Source organism: Emydura macquarii, unplaced genomic scaffold (assembly GCF_026122565.2).
Source record: "Emydura macquarii macquarii isolate MOO-44397 ecotype Brisbane River unplaced genomic scaffold, CSIRO-AGI_Emac_v2 contig_2676, whole genome shotgun sequence".
In the NCBI taxonomy this organism is placed as follows: domain Eukaryota; kingdom Metazoa; phylum Chordata; order Testudines; family Chelidae; genus Emydura; species Emydura macquarii.
This window is the reverse complement of record NW_027132813.1, coordinates 18,311,454-18,333,370: the sequence shown is the minus strand read 5'-3', so window position 1 is coordinate 18,333,370 and position 21,917 is coordinate 18,311,454. Positions and strand designations below refer to the sequence as shown.

At 45.0% G+C, this 21,917-nt stretch overlaps 1 protein-coding gene across 1 annotated transcript in view; it reads left to right on the top strand.

Annotated features, from left to right (window-relative positions):
* The window catches only part of VASH2 (vasohibin 2), a 62,680-nt gene that overhangs the window by 4,190 nt on the left and 36,573 nt on the right, over window positions 1–21,917 (top strand). The window contains exons 3-4 of the mRNA XM_067564990.1: window positions 7,246–7,334; window positions 9,798–9,854. Coding sequence (XP_067421091.1) covers window positions 7,246–7,334; window positions 9,798–9,854 — 146 coding nt within the window. The remainder of the gene's footprint in view (window positions 1–7,245; window positions 7,335–9,797; window positions 9,855–21,917) is intronic.

Below are 21,917 nucleotides of genomic sequence, written 5' to 3'. Positions count from 1 at the left end.
GGGTCAGTAAGTATTACACAGGGGAGACCAAGGTGCAGAGGCATTAAGTGACTTGCACCAGGTCAGTAGGAAACCTGTGGTGGAGCTGGCAATAGAACTCAAATGGCTTGAAACCCAGTCCTTTGACTTAGCCTCAAGACAATCCTTCCTCTCTCTATGGGCTCTAATACGGACGTTGGAGTGACTTGGATCTCATCCATATCTTATACTGGGATAGCCCCTTTGATTTCAGTGGAATTATTCTTGAATAACATTGGTATGAGATCAGAATCTTTCCCTTTGTCTTAAGTCTCTCTGACTCTGTCACTCACTTTAGAATTCATGAAGGGCTGGTTTATGTTTCTTTCCCTTCTGTGGTCTGTCAGCTGTTCTGTTATCCCATTACAAACTCTTGCAGATGTCTTACTTATGTGTGTTGGGATATGTGGCTATAACTGGAGGACTCTATTTTTGATGGCACAATATTTACAGCGAGCCACACTTCTCTTTTAAATGGCAGGTTAAAACTTTTCTGCATTAGCATTTCATGTACAGAACTCTGTATCTTAGCACGTTTGTCTGGAGCGGTTGCTAACTGTAGGTGTAAATTGAATGGAAAAATGTAAGTTGGAAGCGTGGAAGATCCAGAGGCTAAATCTTCTCCTAATTGTAAATGTGCTAAAAGTTGATATTACCCAACTGGTGCTACCCAAGGTATTTTTTAAAAAATAAAGCAAATTAAGATTTTAGCTTCTGGAGTTCTTTGTTCATAAGACAGTCCTCAGATGTGAATTTCTACAGTTCACTTGGATTTGTTGAGCCAGATTCATCCCTAGCATAACTCTAGTGGTTTCAGTGGAGTTATTCCAAAGAATAATTTGGCCCTATGTATTTTACTCAAAGTTTCTGTCTGTGGGTAAGTACACAGATTAAGTGAACTACACTATAGAGTACTGCATTATTAGTGGTGGAGGGAGGTTTTCACAGGCTATTTCCACTTGTGATACACTCCTCTACAGGTGATGCTTTGCAGGGGGTAATGGGTAGCCGTCCACTGACTGTCTTCAGTGGCACTGGCTAACTGTATGTCTTCCGTTTGGCATTTAAATGAGAGGAGCAAATGGTACTTCACAAAGTAGGGTTCTTGTCACTTCACTTCTTGCATGTGGCAAGGAGAAGAGAGACTCCTCAGTGGGGACAGCACAGGAGGAGGAGATTAATGGGTTTCTGAAACTGAAATTTCCTGAGGAGATATAGGACCTTTGGTCTGACAGCTCTGTCATTATTATGGTGCAATAATACTAACCTTGGCTGACATCCTGGCTCTGTTGATCTGTGGTACTTATATGCGCCTTCCTTCCTCCCCCGATCCTCTAGTATCTGAGCACTCCTTAGTCGTTAATATGTTTATTCTCACAACACCCCGTGAGGTAAGGAAGTGCAATAATCCTGTTTTACACATGAGGAACTGAGGCTCAGTGATTTGTCTGTACCCAGGTCTCTTATGGCCTAGGCTAGTGCCTCAACCACAGGACCATCCACAGTGTTGAACAGGGAGGAAGGAAGTCACGAGCAAAACTTCCATTGACTTCAGTTGAGCGAGGTTTCAACCCCTGGTATTTATTTAAGAAACTGGCTTTGATAATTGCTCACAAATTGCAAGTAGAACAAAACCTGCTCACATAGTGTTGATAATCTTCAGCATTCAAAGCTCTCTACTTTATTTAAATTTACTAAGCATACTCCTGGCTGTTTGACGCTTACATATATGTAAGTGAAACATTTAGTATGTCTGCTTGCTAGCTTTTAGATCCATCTTTTTCCTCGAACACAGAACCTGTTCACCTCTTCATTTTCCTGGTCCCATCTCCCTGACTACTGGAACTAGAGTTAAGAAGATTGCTACTGCATTTACTACTGCCCCTCTGTAGATGTTCAGGTAATCTAGACAACATGGAAAACTTGTTCTTCTAACAGCAAGGTATTCCTGGCACAATGTTTTTGCTGATCAGCATCTTGACTCTGCTGGGTTGGCTGTGGTTGGCATAGACCAGCTCAGGACTCTGTTAAATGGAACTATGTCAGCCTCATCGAGTGCCTGATTCTGGGAGGGGATGAGCACTTGCCGTTTCCATTGACTTCAGTGGGAGTTGCAGGTGCTCAGCACTTTTGAGGATCAGGCTCTGACTGGGGCTAAGGCTGGCAATATTGTTATAGAGCCTGCTTCTGCTCCCACTGAAAGCCATGGCAAAATGTCCATTGACGTTGTGTGTCAGTTTTGAGAAACAGTGTTGTCTACAAGAGCATTCTGCTTTGGCAGACACATGGGCCTGATTCTCCACACAGTGTCAACTCCACTCGGATGGAGTGGAGAGGGGTAGGTGCAGGGAGTTAGTTGCAATGTAGGGCCACCCTGGGTAAGTTAGGGCTGAATGGGACAGCCTGCCATATGCCACTGGCATAATATTCATGGCTGCTAAACCAGTGGAAGATCAGTTATAGTGGAGCTTCATTTTGCCATAACCCTCTTCTCCCTGCCCATCCTCCAACACACCCCTTCCTTCTCTTTATGCTGGGCAGGAGGGTGACTCGTAAAGTGGTTTCGGCCACTATTCTGCTAGTGTAGAAGGGGAATTCTTGGCAGGGTTTGCCCCAACAGAGGGGAGAGCCTGGCCCAGAGATTGCTTTTGGATTATAGTGGTTTTCAGACCTACACAGGAAATATTTGTCCCAGTGTTACCTGTCTTGGGCCTCCTTGTGTCTCTTGTTTGCTCTGATTAACAGTCTTTCCCTGGCAGTTTTGGGGGCTGAGAAGAAAGTTGAAGGGTGGCTCGTCTGTAGTTAAGCTCTTTGACTTCTACTAATCTCTCTTGCTTTCAGGCTTTAGTGTAAGAGGCTTTCAATCTGAGGGGCTTTGACTGGTGTGTGTCATCAAACAAATGTTATCCTTGATTGGGTGAACTGAATTCTGTCACAGAACGAAGGGCCCAATTAGGGTCTGAGCAGCATTGGGAGGAAGAGGTTGAGAGAGCTCAGGAAGCTGAAACAAGTGGTTTGTGCTTTGGGAGCAGAAGTGGGGAAGGCTAGCTAGCTAGCAGTGCCGTCTGCACTAGTAGCCTCAGAGATGGGTGTCATGGGGAGGATACGGCTCACTGGATGGTGCCTGGAGGGTTGCCAGCATTGTATCTAGAAAATACGGGACAGACCTCAGATGTCCCCAATCTTGTCTTGAACCTCTGGGGGCAAGTCCTTTTCCCCTCACTTCCATGCGTCCTAGGGTTTCTCTCTCTCCAGTCGTGGATGCTGTAGAGAACCCAAGGCTTCCGGTGCTGGGCCAGCAGCCACTGTGACTCCTGTCCAGGTTCTGCCTGGGCACCAGGAGTCGACTTGGAGGCTGCAGTTGCTGGTGTTTGCCAGCTGCAGCACTGTGCACCCTGCTGGGGACGTTGGCTGAGACTCTGAGCAAGGAGGCTAGACCCTGGGAATACTGACTCCCTCCTGCCAGACAGAGCCCCTTCCTGATCCTGGCCCTTTAGCGCAGCTCCAAGGCGCACAGCCCCATCCACTTGCCCTTCAGGCAAAGCAGACGTATCATGCTCAAAGGCAGGAGTCAGCAACGGGCCAGTACACACGGGTGCATCTTTTCACTCCCCCCTGGCCCTTGAGCGCGGCGGCACTCTCTGCTTTCCCTGCACAGCACTGAAGGGCCGCAGTCCGGAGGGGAGTGGAAAGATGTACCTGTGAGTACTGGCCCCCTGCAGTTGAAATACAGGATAAAAGGCATCCTGTACTGATTTATTACAGGCCAGGCAACTTTCTATTTACAAAGGACTTCCCTTTCAATAGAGGACTGCTGGTCGCCCTAGCGTGGAGCTACTTGAAAACCGTTCCTGAGAGCATGGAGGGCTCCCCAGCGCCCCTACAGCTGGCTTCCATAGGCATAGTCCCTCTGCTGGCACCTTCCTCTTCCTCTCTCACTGTGGCGCCGCTGCAGGTTTCTTGACTGTCTAGAGAATTGGGTTTGAAAGTATTATTGCATGGCTTGACCTGTAAGTGCTTGGAAATTCAGCGTGGGCAGGAGCATGGAAAGCTCCACAGACAACAAATACCTGTTTTTCTCTTGCTGCCCAGCCCTAGAAGGTGCGGGGCACTGCCTGTGGAATGCTCAACACCCCCGGCAGCTCCCACGGAAGTCAGTGAAACCGAAGGTGCTCCCTGCCTTGCAGGATCAGGCCCTTGGTTGCTACCTTGGGGGGGAATTGTTTGCTGTGTGGTGTGAGACACAGCAGGGTTCCCTGGCTGGCCTTCGTGGATTCCAGGCAGACCCATCCTTAGTATTTTAACAGAATTTATTGTTTTGTTATGCTTGAAACCATTACACTGCCTTGCAAATCTGACCTTTCCTGAGCCATTGAGTTTCTGTCAGTGAAAGCCTGCATGTGCCTCACGTGATTAAAAAAAATCATTTAAAACTGTATTCTCTGACTTCACGTACGTACAAAACTTCAACATCTAGTCATGCCTACATAATGGGACACTGCAAGATTATGGATTATTTAGAGTATGGTAGCAATTCAAGGCCCCCAGTCAGGATTGGGGTCTCTGTTAGGTGCCTTACAAACATAAGGGGTTGGAGGGCTTAGCACTGGCCTGAATCTGCCCCTCTGGAAGTCAGTGGGAGTTTTAACATTGGGAGCAGAGTAAGGCTAACTCTGTGTGTGTGTGTGTGTGTGTAAGTGTAAGTAAAAACATAAAAAGAAAGGAATGATCTTACTCTTATATTGACAGCAGCAGCCATAACTAAACCTGAAATGATTTGAAACAATCCCTGTTGTTTTTCACCATTTTTGCTTGTTGTGCAAAATTAAGCACTCGGGATTTTTTTCAAGGGGAAAAGGCAGTATGCCGCATTTATTGACAAAAACTAAAGTAATAACTAACTTAAACCTACACATACATGCGCCCAAACACGCGCCCAAACACACCAGAAAGCATTCTATAGTTATATATAGCTACCAGTCCTGATTGTGGCTTGAGATCGTAGCTAGGATCCGTTGCTGGAATTCGTGGCTCGTGGCAGCTACCTGGCCAGGGAAGCTGGGCACGAGGAGAGCAGGGTCCTTGTCGGGCACGCACCGACGCTCTTCTTTAGATGATGTGTAGAACACTGTTCTTCCCCAAAGCCTTGAAATCTCACCCAGTCTTTTATAGGTTTTTCAGTTCTGCTGTGTCACGTCGCTTCTCTGTGACCCTTGATTGCTGGTACAATAGCAGATGTGACTTTCAGCTTGTTCTTTGATGTCTTTGATTAAGTTTGATTAAGTTTTTCTGGGGTGGATCCTTCTTTGCTTTTTGGGGCTGTGTTCACACTCTTCAGCCTAGGATGGACTTCACACTTCATCAGGACAAGCTGGCAGTTTGGATCTGACTCACACACAAATACACCCTCCATTCATACCTTGTTCAGATAACTATCTTATTCATCTAAAGGTTTAGAAAGGGTTTGACACAAGATGGAGTACATAGGGTCAAAATGGGGTTTTTACACAAGATGGAGTACATAGGTCAAAATGGGGTTTTACATTCACAATATGGAGTATGACTGAGAGAAGTTCAAATGTTACATGATTTCAATAATAACTATATAGAGGTTGATACAAATAAGGGTATGAATTAAAAGCTATGAATTAATCTACAGGGTTACCATTACAATTTTATTCCTACATACTCTGTGCAGTTCGGGCACTTTCTGTTGTGGGTGCAGGAGCACAGTGCTTGGGCTGCAAGAAGTAAAAGGGAATATTTGCAGCCAGACTCAAAATATTTCTTTTTTTAACCATTTATTTATTTATTTATTTAGGAGGTTTTTAACAGTTTTACAAATCCTTCCTCTGTAAATATCCGAGACAAAGCAAGGATCATCCCAACAGGGAGCTTTTGTTTAGCGAAACATTATAGAATCCTATAGTAATCAGACCACCGTGGTGTCTGGTTACTGCAGTGATTAGTGAAGTTACAGCTTTCTCTCTCTCTAGTGTCATGTTAATTTATTAATTGTTTGCTTGATTTGATGACATTGGCTTTAAGCGGGCATGGAGATAGAACTGCCTTTGAAGATGGTCTTTTCCAGAGACTTGAACCAATAAATTGCTGAGTGCTTCCTGGGAGATACTGAATGTCCCAGACTCCCACTGAAAAGCAGCAGAGGTTGAGAACAATCGGCACCTCATAGTATTAGGTCAGCATTAGGCTATTGCAAACTGGAGAGCTCTCTGACCAGTCCATGTACCAAAGAACACTCTCCAGCCACAGGAGGCCGGCCCCTTTCTTCGCGGCTTCAGTTTTATTTTTTCAAAATAAAAACTATTTAACACAAGTTGAACGTATCAGTCATGCCCTTTACCCTAATCCAGTGCTTACAGGATTGCACTGTACAGGCCATCTGCCTGAGAGTTTCTGATGATCTGGGGGACAGATTTTTAAAGGTATTTAGGTGTCATGGAAGTTACAAAAGCTTCTAACTCCCATTGACTTTAAAACTCTGACCCCAAGTGAGCTTCAAGTTGTCACCTGATCCCTAGCCCCACACCTGGGAGGCAGCTAATTAGTCACAGGTGGGGCTGGGCCCAACTTACCTTGGAGGGCTGGCCCCACTGTGACTGTTACAATGTGGCAGGAAAGTATGGGGAAAGCTGAGCTGTGGTTGCTTGATGAGTCCTTGAGCTTTACTTTAACAGTGGACTCAGTGTCCCGTGCCGCACTCTGTTAATGAGCACTGACCCCCAGCAGGTGGGAAAACATGTATTGTCAAAGTTGCTCTTTGTCTCCATTAATCTCTCTCTCTCAAGATAACTTCAGTTTTAATCTCTGGTTTTATCTAACGCTCTGAGGAGTCTGGAACAAATCTGCAGCCTTGGAATTCCATTCATCTGAGCTAAATTGTTTTTTCCAGTTTTAGAACTCAAAGCTTTGAGTGTCGGAGCCAGGATCTGTCTGTCTAGGACGATATTTAAAGGCTGCCCCTTCCTCGCGCCGGCCGTCCCACCAGGGTGTATCTTGGTATCAGTCCCTCCAGGGTCGATGTAGGGTAACTCCAGTGAATGCACTGACTTTCCTGAGGCTGATTGCTTTCATATGGGGTTTGCACTCTTGAGCCCTAAACTCTTGATTATATCCAGTTAAGCACCTACCTCTGAGAGCTGAATTGTTCTAGCAGCTGTCCTGGAAGCAATAACCTATATAATCTTTCTTTTGTTTTGTTTTCAGCCTTCAGTGCCACCAGTGCCAAACTACAAGCTCTCCATGTCTATCCCGGAATGGCTTCAAGCAATACAGAATTACATGAAGATACTGCAGTATCCTTCTTGAGTTTGGCCTTAAGAGAAGAGGCAGAGTCATTACGCTCTGCACTGAGCTGTTCATGAACGGGCAGGGTAACTTACCCTCTGCCCTTGTCTGAGTATTTCAGGAGAGGAAAAAACTCCCACTCTGCCAGTTCTTGTGGAGATTTGTGAGCCCACCTAAGCACTGAGCTCCTCATGTTGGTCTTCAGGGCCACACCATTGACTCTAATGGACCCTGAGCAGAATGTCACTCCAGGGCCAAGTTAATATATTGATAGGAATGTTCAGAACAACCTCATAAGCCAATTTCTGAATGATCAGCGGTCACGGTGCCTGGAGTAATATATTCCGGCCTCTCCTCATAGCTCCCTTTCAGTTTGCATTTCCTCTGGCCACCCCTTTCCTGCTCTATTTGCAGCCTGTGATAAAAACATTTCCCCTCGAGGCTGAATCCGGCCCTCACCACCTCTGCCTCAGCTAATGCTTTCCACTGAGGGAGGCATTTGGCTGCTCCAGGGCCAGAAGGTGGGCTGCCCTGGCTCAGCTACATGTGGGTGGACTCCAGGGGGCATGCAAGAGGCTGCCTTCTTCCCCCGACTGGAGCCACTGCTCAAGCAAAGCACATAGCAATAGTTCCCTTCCCTGCTGCATTTGTGTGTGGGGACTTTTGCTGCTGCTCTCCTTACTGGGAAGCAAAGTGAGGGGAATGGAGATGGAGACCTGGTCCAGACCAGCCCACAGAATGAGGTCTGCACATCTGTGAGCACACCCTGGGGTCAAGTTTGATGTTAGTTGACAGCCACTTCTCAATTTCTTGGCTTTTGTGGATTTAATCAGAACCTTACATGCATTTCTTTTCCTTCCCTCCCCTCCCCATTGCTGAATGCCTATTGCATTTCCACTGCGCATGGGCAGAGGGAAGGAATGAGCAGTCAATGGCCAGAATATTGAATTAGCCTCTTTCATCTTGCTCCATTTGCCAGTTATGTCTCTCTTCCTGTAACTTTTTTTGGTCTTTATTTGGTGGAAAAGCAGTGGAGATAGAAACAAAGGCATGTCAAGGGCTGGTGAGCATTTGGAGGGAAAACAGGTCCAGCAGGAGGTTTGGTAGGCCAGCGAGAGCAGCAATAAAGATCAAAGCACCAGCAGAAGTTACAGCAGCAGCTGAAGCTGGGAGGGAGAGGCATGGCAACTTGCTGTACAGAGAGCACATGTACGGGGCTAGGTTTGGACATGGAATTTCTTTACTCCTTGTTGCATGGTTGCTACTCTCACACAGCGAGCTCTGTTAATGACTCCTCGGCACGTGTGTTAAAGGGTGGAGTGGGATGATGCGGACAGGAGGTGCTGTCTGTCACACTGTGAAATGCACTTGTGGAATTTTTTATTTAAAAAGTACACACTACTCTACTTGGCAGGTGCTAGAGATGGCCTAAAAACTCAGTTTAGATCCAGACCTAAACAGGATTCAAAGTCTGCTGGGTTTCTCATTGAGGTCTACCATGACACTCTGTTTTACGCCGAATACTCCAAGTCAGGGCAACACAGCTCGGACCTCAGGTCCTGATGTTCTTAGTCACTGAGCACCTACAACTCTAGCTGAAGTCGGTGGGAGCTGCAGGTGGTCAGTTGTTCTGAAAGTTCAAGCCCCTGCTGCTGTGAGCCAGAGGTGCGTTTAGTTAAATGGACCTGACATTTTGTTTTTTCCTCTAGAGCAGCGTTTCTCAATTAAATTTCCCCGCGGAACCCTTTAGGCTCCGCGGGGAAATTACACTCATACTCGATACCCTCTGCCGAAAAATCCGGGACATCTTCCCTTTTTCGGCGGCACGGAGAACAGCTGCTCTCGGCGGCGTGATGTCACTTTCTCGCGGAACCCCAATTGAGAAACACTGCTCTAGAGCGATGTGCACTATGAGCTTGCAGCTCATTTACCACCCCATATCGTTAACAGATGTTCTCATTGTCTTGCTGTCACAGAGAATGACTTATATTTGCTTATATTTGGAAATTATCAGCCACATGTTGTCTATAGGGAAACCTACATGAATAGTATGATTCTTTTTGCACGAAGGGAAGGTTCTGAGCACTCTTAAACAATGAATGAGGTGGACTGTTCTAGATAGATTTATAAACTTTATTTCTCATTTCCATTAGTGATCTCCCCCCTCTCCCCCCCCATAGGAACAGTAGATGGGTCTTATATGGCCAGAAAATTAATTCTCTTGCAATGTTTAACAAATGGATCAGATTTAAGTCTCTTTCACTTGTCTCTTCACAGTTGAGAAAATAAAATTGTTTTATTTCACATGTACAGGATTTAATTTCCGTCATGAGAATTGGTGGCTTTTTAGTACCTGCTTTAGGAAATTATGATTGAGAGTGAAAAGAGACTTTCCGTTACCTTGGTGAGTGTTATTGTTTTGTTGTCTGAATATTTCTTAAAGTTACTTTACTTTAAATGACAAAATCCAGATACAATCACACAGGAACTCAGTTCTTTGAAATTAGGAAAACAAGACCTCTAAGTGGGTAAGTGGCATCTGCCTGCCTGCAGATTGGTTTGGTTCTCTTACATTCCCGAGGCTCTGAGATAGTCTAAATTCTTTTCCTGGACACTTGTATGCAGCCTCTCAGCTGGTGTAAACTGACGTACCTCTGTTGAAGTCATCAGCTAAGGATCTGACCCATGGTTTTGTCTCCTATACCTCACTGGGACTGTAATCACAAGTGCCTGTCCCCAGTAGAGCTTGCAGATGAGACTGATGGCTGTTCTGTGCTGAATCTGGAATCTATTGAGTAGGAAAGGACTCTAGTATAAGCAAGTGTGACTTCCACTGAAGTGAATATGAAGTGAGTGGGAGTTACGTCGGTTTACACCTGGACTGAATGTGGCTCACTGTTTTCAGAACAGAATGATTCTTGCCAAAGTGATGGGAGCTCATGGCTTAAGTGGATGGTAGTTGCATGACTCCTAATGAGGTCCATGAGGTAGGGAGGGTAGGAGAGAAGATGTTAAGGGAAGCAGTGGGACTTGCTGGAGTTTTTGGGATCTCATTTCTGAGTGGCGCGGGTGGGGTTTTTAGAGAAAACTATGGAATCTGGATCTGCTTTAGGACCAGGTAAAAGAGATTCCTCTGTGTCTCTTATGTTGTTGCCACCCCCTGCCCACCCCACTTTTCCTACCTTAGATTTGGGAGTGTGCTTCTTAAGGCAGCACCTCTAGTCTGAGAGATACTGATTGTCTCAGGATGAATTTTGCCATCTCTCCTGTGGTTTGTTTGGTTTTTTTTGTTTTTTTTTTGTTCTCCCCTCCTGGCTGAACTTCTCTTGCTGACTCTCTCACGCCCCACATCCCTTCCCTCATGGGTATATCCCCTTTCCAGGTGGGTTCCACATGCATGCCATGCTGTGGCAGTTTGGACACAGCGCCTCCTGCAGTTGAAGGGAAGTGCTGCGCGCACACTCCATTCCATTCTGTGGGAGGAAGATGCTGGCCTTTGTCCTTCCCAGCTGGGGATGTCATGAAAGCAAGAATTGCTCCACCAGCACCACAGTCTGCTGGCTGGCAGGGCCAGACTCCATGCATTTCACTGACATCACTCGGGAAGTTTTTCATTCACTGTGTGGCAGCAGATAAGCCCACCAAAAGTCACAAAGTGAGTAAGACTGACCTCTTTCAGTGCTGCACTGGGGGTGCTAGCACAGCTGTTGGATGCCTTTGTTTACTCAGGGAGGGAGCTAGAATGGAAGATTTTTCATCTTTTGGTGGATTCGGGTGCGAGCTGGAGCAGACGAGGTGACACTGGGGAAGGATATAGTCAAGAGTGTTTTACCTGGGCAATGGCAGTACATTGGGAGAATTCACCTTGTCATTCACAATCCTTTTCCATCATACCTTCTCCTTCCTAGCACTTGACATAAGTCTAAATGTGTCCTTACTCCTGCCCCCAAAATGGAAAAGTGGTATATCTGTTGCTGTACATACTCTTCGTTACGCACCTAGTGGAGTTGGGCTTGAATACCAGTGTGCTTTTGTTGAACATCACTTACTGCTTTAGGTTCTGTTTGGTTGCATAGTTCCCTCTTGTGACAGCAGCTCTGGGGACAGGAAGAGTTATCTAAGATGCTATGTGTTTTGCACACTTCTTTCTGAAGGATCACAAAGAGCCTTCTAAGCTACAGGCCTTGATTCACCACTGCCCCACAAAGCAGTGGGCGTAGACATTGGTTACATTGTACGCTACCTTTGGACAGATGTAAGGATCTACAAAAGGTGCAAAGCACTGGAGAATCAGGGCCTACATGAGAATTGCATCATGCGTGTGGCAGCTGTTTAATAGCGCCCTGCAACACTATACAGCAGTTTAGGGCTATGTCTACACTGATGGTGGCAAACTCGCTGCCGTCAGATGGATTTATCTGGATCGACTGAGTGGTCAGTGAAGACCCGCTCAGTTGATCCAGAAGTCGACGTACTATATATAGATCTCTCTGCCTCCGATCAATCCGTCAAACAGGCAAACAGACCCAGAGCTAATCTCTGTGACGGCTTCCAGTCTGCTGTCATTGTGATGGATCTTGGGGTAGCCAGGACTGAGAGTTACAAGGGAGTCTTGTTTGTGCTTAACTGAGTGTCAGCTCCCTGACACCACCAGCCTGTTAGCCACCCAATCGCTCTCCTCTGGGCAATGCCAACCCTACCGTTGCCTTGCAGGTTAACAGGAAATGTACCTCAGTCCCTGAGCCTCTTCAAATTGTTCCCCTGTAGTGTCCAGCCCCTTCTCCACTGAACGATTAGTAATACCAGGTCTGCTGTCCCCAAGGGAACAGTGTACACACCGACTTGTGAACTCCAGATCAGTTCCATGTTTAATACCACAGCACTGAGATATAATGAAAACAACAATATGTTTATCATCAAAGCTTCAGGCGACAGTAAGTAAGGATAATGGAAATAAAAGGGTTACATATAAAACAGAATCATAACACGCTTTCCAGAGACTAAACTTAACAGGCTAACTTCCTATCTAAAGAGGTTTAGCTCACCCCAAATGACCTCTGCAGCTTTTCAGTCCAGGCTGGTTGTGATCCGGTTTTCATGAATGTATTACACACTGGCCACATCTATGCTTACGAGCTTGTGCTGCTGTAAGAGCAGTCATGTAGTAGCATTATGCCGATGGGAGAGAGCTCTCCCATCGTTACAATAAAACCAGCTCAACGAGTAGCAGTAGCATCTCCCGTGACATAGCGCTGTGCACACGAGCATTTATGTTAACAGAACTTATGTCGCTTAGAGGTGTGTTTTGCTCACACCCCTGAGCCCCAAAGATTTGCCGACACAAGTGCTAGTGTAGACATGGTCACTGCCTGCTTACTTCCTAGGATAAGTGGGGTGGGGGGAGTTTTCCTTGCTTCCTACCTATGTCCCTCCCAAGTTCATTGTCTGTACTTAACAGTATAAACTCCTCCTTGCCCCATGGCTTGATTTCCTGTGTGGTGCTGCCCTGGTGACTTCACATTCCTGTGGTACATTGGTATGTCCCTTGTATTAGCTTTCTTCTGACAGAGAGAAAGGTGAATAAACATCCCTCCTCTGAAGGAAACTTTTGTTTCTTTGTGATAGAGAATCTTAATATCATTGTGAAATGTATGTACAGATCCTACAAGGAGTTACGTACATATACTAAAAATATGTTTTTAGCAACCAGTGTGAGCCTGAGTATGCCTGCTGAAATTAAATTTGTTAGTCTTTAAAGTGCTACAGAACTCTCGTTGTTTTTAGTGTGAGCCTAGTTTTCATTTAAGACCTTTCATGACATTCTTTGTTGAACCAGAATCAGGATATTCTTGTAATCCCCTTGCCAGCTGGCACAGAGAGGTTCTAATGTCTGTCATTTCCTTGTTTTACCCATTTATCTCTGTCTTTTTATAAAAAGTCCCAAAGCTGGAAGCACTTGGATATTTCTCATCCTTACATTCCTGAAAGGGCTTTGCATAAAGTCTGTGAGTAACTTCTTTGATGGGGAATAAAATAAACCTGCATAAAACTTCTAAGAACACAATTAAAAGCAGAAGGGCCCATACTTTGTGATACCCATGGTGTCAATTTTCCAGGAACAATGGGCTGTATCTGACTTGCAAATAAATTTACATCACTAATGAAAAATGTGATCTCAGCCCACTGCAACATTGCTTATACTGGTCCCTTTTTTGCCCGATGAATAGAAGTTACTTGTTTGAATCTCACCAGCAATGAAAGTCTAGATTTGATCAGCTATTGGCTGTACTTTAGGGCCTGTGAGGTGTATTTGATCCTCTGGCCTTCTTTTGGGTACGCTCTAATATATAGGGGGAGGGTAATTCTTACAGTTGTTGTGCAGTTACAATAAGAATGATTGAAGCAGCTAATGGTTCAGATCTTGAGCTACCATAGTCGCTCTAGCGGTGTTTGATCTCTGTTAACTGCTCATGTCTGGAGGCACCCAAAGACTGTTCAGCTACATTGTGCCTATTTGCAGGCTGTATGAAAATCTAATGCTTTCTCACAAAGGGCTCAGTCCTGTGAGATGCTGTCTGCTGCTCAGCCACCCACACTTTACTTAATTGGATTCCTAGCACCCCTGAAATTCAGGCTGCCCACTTAAGTGCTTGTGTATGGATTTAGGTGCTTTACTTTGGACACCCAATTTTGAAAATGTTGGCCACAGCCATTCTGTGCCTCAGTTTCCCCATCTATGAAACAGGAATAATACTTGTTCCAAATTGCATTCAGGTACTCTAAATCAACTGCACGGTATGGAACAGATCCACAGGTGGTGTAAATTGGCACAGCTCCATTGAAGTCAATGGAGCCACACAGATTTACCCCAGCTGAGGATCTGACCCTTGAAGTACAAATCTTTTTCCATGGCTACTGCGATGGTTAAATAGAGGCTGTGTTGAGAAACTGTTTCTTGCTCTGCAATTACTTAGCTATTGGCTGCAAAATGAAAGTAAAGAATGATCCATGACAGCTGGAATTATTTTTTTTTAAATGTTGTGTGAAGGGGTGGGAAGGAGAGAAGAAATCATTGGTCATCACTGTCTTTCAGCTGCCCTGTACAGCTGTTGATGAAACCTGAAGCCAGGGTGTATGGGCCCTGATTCAGCAAACCATGTAAGCAGTGCATAAATCCATTCCTATTCAATGAACGCTTAAGAATATGCTTGACTTCCAGCACGTGTCAGTCTCTGACTCTTTAAACCTGTGCTTAAGTGCTTTGCTGAATTGGGTCTTGCTTTAGTTGAAGACACTCAGCACCTCAGTGAGGTGCCCAGCAACATGCAGGGGCAGGCCTCAAGGGTTCAATCTTTCCGAAAAAAAGTGGGTTTTTTTTTTTGTTTTGTCGTTTAAATCAAAGGCTACCGGCCAAGTAGAGGTTTTCCATTTTGTTGCAAACTCTGCCTGCTGTGATTGATGGATTATTTTCAGGGACACTTCCAGAGGCTTTACTGCACAATTGGGAAGCCCAGCTATTCAGTGCTTCCATAGTGATTCCTTAACTGTTGATTTACATGTTGAGCTCTACAAGTTTATTTTGTTGCTAAAATTACAAAGCAGTATGGGGAAAAGCCTGTCGGGTGAGCTACTTTCATTAGCTAGCTGTGCAGTTTTTAACTTTGTACATTTTGGGGGGATTTTCCCTAAATTTGTAATTGTGATCATGTATTGGGACTGTCCTCCCCCATTGTACAACTGAATTTTAGTTTTTGGTCTAGGTCTTGGTTCAGAAGTTTCATGCTAGGATGAATTAAGTTTATTATTTGCAAGATTTATGTAGGACACTTTTCTTACGGTAATGCCTAGAGGCCCCACCAGAGATCAGAACCGCATTGTATACACATATAGTAAGTGGCAATCTCTGCCTTGAAGAGTGTGATTCAGAGGTAACTGCCGTATAGATAGGGTTGTGTTACAGAGTTGAGTTTTAACAGGTACTTTAAATCTTTATTTTGTAAAAGTTTCATTGTAATGGCAAAAAACAAGCTATGGAATTTAAACTTTGAGCACTGTCTGAATTTTTCACGGTGGTTTGATGAAAAACGAACTGACACAGAGAGAGTAACAAACATGTAAAAGTCACCCATTGTGGTAATTTTTTCACTGGATTGTCTCTCATGTCTTTGTACCCCTTTTTCAAGAAATCTAAAGCATTCTGGGCTCTCTTCTTTGGCCAGTTGTCCTAGAATATCAATTATACATCGGGAATGTTTTGCCTATAGAACACTTAACTTTAACAGTAATGACAAGTTTTTGCAACAAAGCAAATCCTCCAGATTTTAGTTTGGTATCATTCATGCCACAGCAGATCTGCCATTGCTCACTTCTGAGGAAAGCTAAGAAAATGAGTGACGTGCTCTGACTCCCTCACCAAATACCCTTGAGCCAGAAAACAAGAGGCCCAGGAGTTCAAATCTCCCCTGCTCTAAATGCTGTATAAATTGCCTTGCAGTTCCTTATCCTTATGATTAATTAATACCATGAACCCCTGCCTAGAAAATGGTTAGGGAAGAGCTGCTGAACACCCCTCCCCCCAAGTTTTAAATAAGTTAGCAGAAGCATTTATGCAAAGTCACTGCAGGCAGAGAGTCCAGGTCAAACTTCAATCCTAGGCACCATACCACACTGGCTTTCAGGGTAACTAAACTAGTTTATTTGCTTATCTTCAGCAGGGTTAGGGACAAATAACTTCCCAAATGCATGGAATGTGTGCTGGCCAGATGTGCTGATCTCGTGATGTAATTGATACAAATGCAGATGAGGTCACTGTTAAGGTCTTGTGTTAGAGTACAAATTTGAAGTTGGGGTAGGTATCACTTTTGGGTATCTGTTGGGGATGGAAGTGAAAGCCTTATAGAGGGTTGGAGTTAATTACTGAAACCGTTGTAGGCAACTTGAAGGTGGAAAGAAATGAACAAGTCTTTCCCCTTAACTTCTGATTTACATGCTTTTAAGGTCTTGGGTTGGTGAGATGTGTAGGGTGAACACCTTTTCAAAAGGCAAAAACGGGATACATGCAGGAACCCTGCCCCCTCTGTGACACCCTCCCGCTCCTCATCTTTCCCCTGAGACCCCATGCCCTGGCCAGGCCAGAAGCTGGAACCAGGCAGTGGTAAGAGAGCCACCCAGGGAGCCCGGGCTGCTGTGGGGAGCCCTGGATCCTCAACCTGCCCTGGGCAGGGTGTCGGGGTGCCCAAGAGCAGCCCCCAAGCCAGGGTGTGCCTCCAAGGGCAGTGGGAGGGTCCGGGGCTCCCCACAGCGGCTCAAGCTCCCTGAGCAGCTCATACTATTGCCTGGTTCCGGCTTCTGGCCTGGCCGGGGTGGAGCCTTGGTGGGAAGAGGAGGAGCAGGGGGCAGGGTCTTATGGCGAGGGGGAGCTAAGATTCCCCTCTGCCCTCCTTTCCCCACCGGGAAGAGGCTGGCGCTGCACGTGCAGTCTTGGGAAGGTGTGGAGCGGTGTCGCAGGAGCTGTCCCATAGTCATTCAGCCTGGGACGGAACTTGAAATGTATATTTTGGGACTGTCCCACCCAATTGGGATGTGGCCTGCTCTATACTTAACTGTCACGAAACACAGTTTTAGTTTGGCAATAATCTAAATAGACAAGACAGATGAAGGGTAGGGGAAAGGAAACATCTCCATGTTACAGATGGAAAATGGAGGCACAGGCAGATGAAGTGATTTGTCCAACATTACTGTGGGAATTTGAGCAGAGCCAGGAATTGAACCTGGATCTTTTAAGGCCCAGTCTAGTGCCTCCAAGATTATCCTTCCCAAGTGTTGTCATCTTAAGTCTTTCAATAGCTCTTTGCCTATGAGTTTGCCTTTCTGTAAAATCTGTATTTGGTAAGTGTATCCCTCTCAAGGTGCTACTAAAAGGCTTGTTACTTCCATTGTATTGATCATGTGGAAATATAGAAGTCCATCCGGATGAGCAAGTGTACATATGGGGCTTGATGCAGAAGAGTGCTGTGTGCCCCCAGTTGCCATTAACTCCTTTGTGATTTGGATGTGCTCAGCACCTCAGCATTGGGCTCCTGACATGTGCTTATGAAGTTGGGTTTTGTTTTTGTTTTTTATTCTATATTGTGAAGGCTCTCACCTAACAGATTCTGTTGCTTCCTCCCCTCAAGAGAGCAATGGGTAAGCTCAAATGTGTTAAGAAGCTACATACAAATTGAAGATCAATGACGCCATGTGAAATGTGTCTTCAAATAGCTGTGGTATATTGTTATTAAAGGGGGAACGAGACACAGTAGGGATTTATTACCAGTATCAGTCTGATCCATGAGAGAATAAAAACTAGTTGCTCAGCGGAGGAAGGAGAGCATGAATTATCTGTCTGAGACACTTAACGTTAAAGGAGACGGGCTTGGTATGATGCAGTGTTTAAAAATGCTGTTAAGAATAGCTCATTGTTGGCTAACAATTGGCAGCCAGCCAGACGCCTCAGGGGTTTATCTAAACTAGAGCGAAACTTTTAAAAAATGCCTAAGTCCCATTTTCAAAAGTGATAGGCCCTTCTATATTAGAAAGGTATGCTGCTTTAAACAAGCCTTTTAACTATAAAAATGCTTAAAACTGGTACAGCTGTTGCCGTATGGAAAGGGGAGTAACTGGCATGTCACCTTTAAACCGATAAAACTGCATCCGTACTAGTAAAAATACTAGTATAACAATTCACACTTCTAATGAAAAGAGTTATATTGGTAAAACTTCTAAGTGTAGACCAAGCTTATGTCACTTATATGCTTATGAAAATTTTTCCCTGGAGATTTTGGCTGTCTTGTAATTCACGTTAGTTAACTTGATTGACTAAAAATCAATTAACACAATTGTTAATGCCAGTCTAGAACTCCAGTCTTTTGTTCGAAGGGCAGAAGTTCCCAACCTTTTCGAGTGTGCGGATCCCTTTTCAACCTCCAAACATTTCGCGGACCACCACATGCTACTAGTTTTTTTTTACACTCCGTTTTTATTTGAAATGGTATATTTCCTTTGTGAGGATGTTGTTTTTCTTTTCTACGGACTCCCTGAAGTAGCCACGCGGACCACCAGGGGTCTGCAGACCACAAGTTGGGAACTGCTTTTTTAGGACACAAACATGAACCACAACAAGGAACAAACCATTTGTTTCCTGGAAAAAATTGGTGTAGAGTGTCTAGACTGGCATTTGCAATTGTATTATTTGACTCAAGTTAACTGGTAATCAGTTAACTTGACTTACAACTTTACCAAAAACTCACATTTGGACAGGCCCCTTCAGTCAGATTCCAAGGGGTTGGAGAAATTGTAGCACAGAGGCTAATCTGCAGAAAAACCAGAGGTTGAGTAATTGAGAATATAATGATAATTGATTAAAGAAATGCCAAAACAGAACAGAAATGTGACAGAAGCAGACAGGTGGAAACTACTGACCCAAATAACAGAAGAGCAAACACTGTTTCAACACATCCTGTTCTTGAAGGACCCCGGTGGGACTGGAGAATTTGGCACATATTGTGTCCAGACAATATCCTGGAGAGAAGAACATCTGTTTCTAATCTTGCAGCTAAAGAGAAATGAAAATGTAAGGACATAGTGGTTTACTCAGACAGAAGCTAATGCACATTTTCCTCATTAAAGCAATCCCAGTTTATTGTGATGACTCTACCAGTAGCTGCTCCAACTGCTATAGCTGGATTTGAGCAGTTCGCTTTCTTGTCTATCTCATTGGGAGTACTAAACATGTATTTCTGATTTTATTTTCTCCATAGTGTACAAAGCTCCTGGGCATTATATATGCACAGGAGGTGCCAGGAAAGCTTAAATGGATAAGTGGAGGACTGATAGAAATTTCCTTTTAGTGAGGTGCTTTGAGAAACCTTGTGAAGTTCACACTGGCAAAGCTTGTACTTAGATAGTTCCAGGAGCCCTAGAAATACTCAGGGTAGGGAGAGAGTTCATGGACATCATACTTGTCAATATCTGGGATGGAGTAGGGCCCTAATAGACCTGCTGCTTCTCTCACATACGACCTGATCCAAAGTCCATTAAAGTCAATGTGAGTCTTTGCATTGATCTCAGTGGGCTTTGGATTAGGCCTCTGACACTAATAAGTAAATTGACTTCAGTGAAGCTATGCCAGATTCACACTGGTGCATCAGTGTAAAGAATCAGATCCATAAACTCCAGCAGCGGGAGTATGTCAAGACCCCTTAGACTCTAAAATACTTGATAAGAGGTTGACACTTAGGACAAGTAACCATACAAAATTAAGTCAACCTAAGTTATGTCTCTGACATGCCCCGGGTGCAATCTTGACTGTGAAACCCCTGTGCTCCCTTTAACTCTCCTGCCCAGGCTGTGTCTTACACTGCTATGCTAGCGAACAGCAAACCCCTCCAGGCTGTATTCACTCAGCCATCAGGGTGCTAAGGCACATCCACCAAAGTTACATGAGCGCTCGCCCGAGCCACTCATGAACAGCATACGGGAGTGCAAATGCGTTCAGGAAATGTGCATTTTACACTGCTCAAGACCACCTTGACCAATACAAACTCATTGATTAGTTGACCACTCCTTCAAAGGGTGGTGAACATCCGCCAACCTCTGTGAACTGAGCAGAACCTCAAGCACGTTACACAAACTTGCTGGTTTAGATTAAACATCAAAATAAGTTTATTAACTAGCGAAAGATTATGTGATTACAAGTTGTAGACATAAAGGTCAGAGTTGGTTACTTAGGAAATAAAAAGTAATCACACATTCTAATTTATCGGGCGAAGCAAGATTTGAATCAGACAGATTGTCTCACCCTACTGGATGCTGCAGACAGTTTTCAGTTCGCAGTTCATACTAACTAGAAAGCCTTCTACTTAGGGGTATCACTTCCCTCCGTTCAAGGAGACTTCTCTTTGCCTTCCAAATGATCTTGCTTCCAGGTGTCGAGATGGGGGAGGAGAGAGAGGTCCTGCGATGATGTCACTGTTCCTCATTTATACTTTTCTCCAGGTGCTAGAAAAATCCTTGCTGTGTCATGTGGTTAGGCAGCCCTCGTGGTATATTTAATGAGCATCATTATGAATTGCAAATTTTGGCTCGCATAAGGTTTGGAATGTAAGGCCTCTATGTTTGCAGTTTCTTTGCCCTCTGTGAGGGGCGAGTCCAGTGGTTCCCAATCATTTTGTCTTGAGGGCCACAGATACCATTTTTACAATCCTGAAGGGCCACCAGCCTCTGTCAGCAGTGCTTCCCCCTGCCTCCCCCCACCCCACTGCAGCCAGATGGAAGGAGTTCAGCAAGGAGGCTGCCTCCCTCCTTGCTGATCTCCTGTCCCTCCGGCTGTAGCAGGGAAACCCCACCTGTCCTATAGCCCTGTGTGCTCCACCTGGATCCCCAGGCAGTGGCTCCCTTCTGCAGCCAGGGGGACAGGAGATCAGTGCTTCCCTCCCTCTGGCTCCAGCAGGGACCCCAGTGCTTGTCGACCCAGGTGGAGTGCTTTGCCATGTTCCCTGCTACAGCCGGGGAAGCGCTGATCTCCCATCCCATTGGCTGCAGCAAAGAGCCTGCACAGGTTTTTTTTTTTATCCCTGCGGCAATGCTCTCCCCTTGGGTTGTTAGGCAGCAGCTCCCTATGCACCCGGAAGGAGAGTGGGGGTCCGCTTTGAAAGCCCCTGTGGGCCACGGGTTGGGAACTACTGGGCTAGTGTGTGGGCATTTCCCAGACTCTCAACATTTCAGTAACAAATGTAGCAAAATCTCAAACTTCATGTACAATGAAGATGCATACATTTCAACAGGATAATGAGGCTCATCAAATCAAGACTTTTCAAATGATGCCTCGCATACTTCATACAAAACATATCAGACTCATAGAACATTGGTGAATATGGGGGCACAGGGGGTAACATAGGCCACAGTATGGCACAACGTTGACGTACAGCCACCGCAGTAATTAAATCGCTTTTGTGTATCCATACTATGTCAGCTAGCGCACGTCCTCACCAGGAGGGTTTGCATTGATTTAACTATCAGTGTGGGGCATTGTGGGATGGCTTGTGAAAGGTAGCAACAGTTTATGGAAGCAATGCAGCATCTACACTAACACTGCATTGACCCTTGTCAACCTAAGCACTGTGCCTCTCGCAGAGATGGAGTTATTAAGTTGGGGTAGCGGGTGAGTTACAGTGGTGGGAGCTACATTTTAGTGTAGACACTTACAGAGTTAGGTCAATATAAACTGCCCTATGTTGACCTAATTCTGTAGTTTAAACCAGGCCTCAGTGTATTTTCCTTTGCCAATTAGATGGGCAACTCTTTATGGGACATAGGTATAGTGTACTGACAAATAAAAGCAATTCCGGTGGAATTTTTGTAAGCACTCTTGCTTTAAAGGAAATCGCAAGATTCCTAAGAGATGTTATTAAAGCACTATTATTTACTTTTTGTATGTAAGGCAAAGGAATCAGTACAGATGGGCACACAGATATTTTTGAGATGGTCCTGAAGTAATTTACGGTAGAAGGAAATATCACTCATTTAAACAGTCCTAGATATACAGCAAAAGG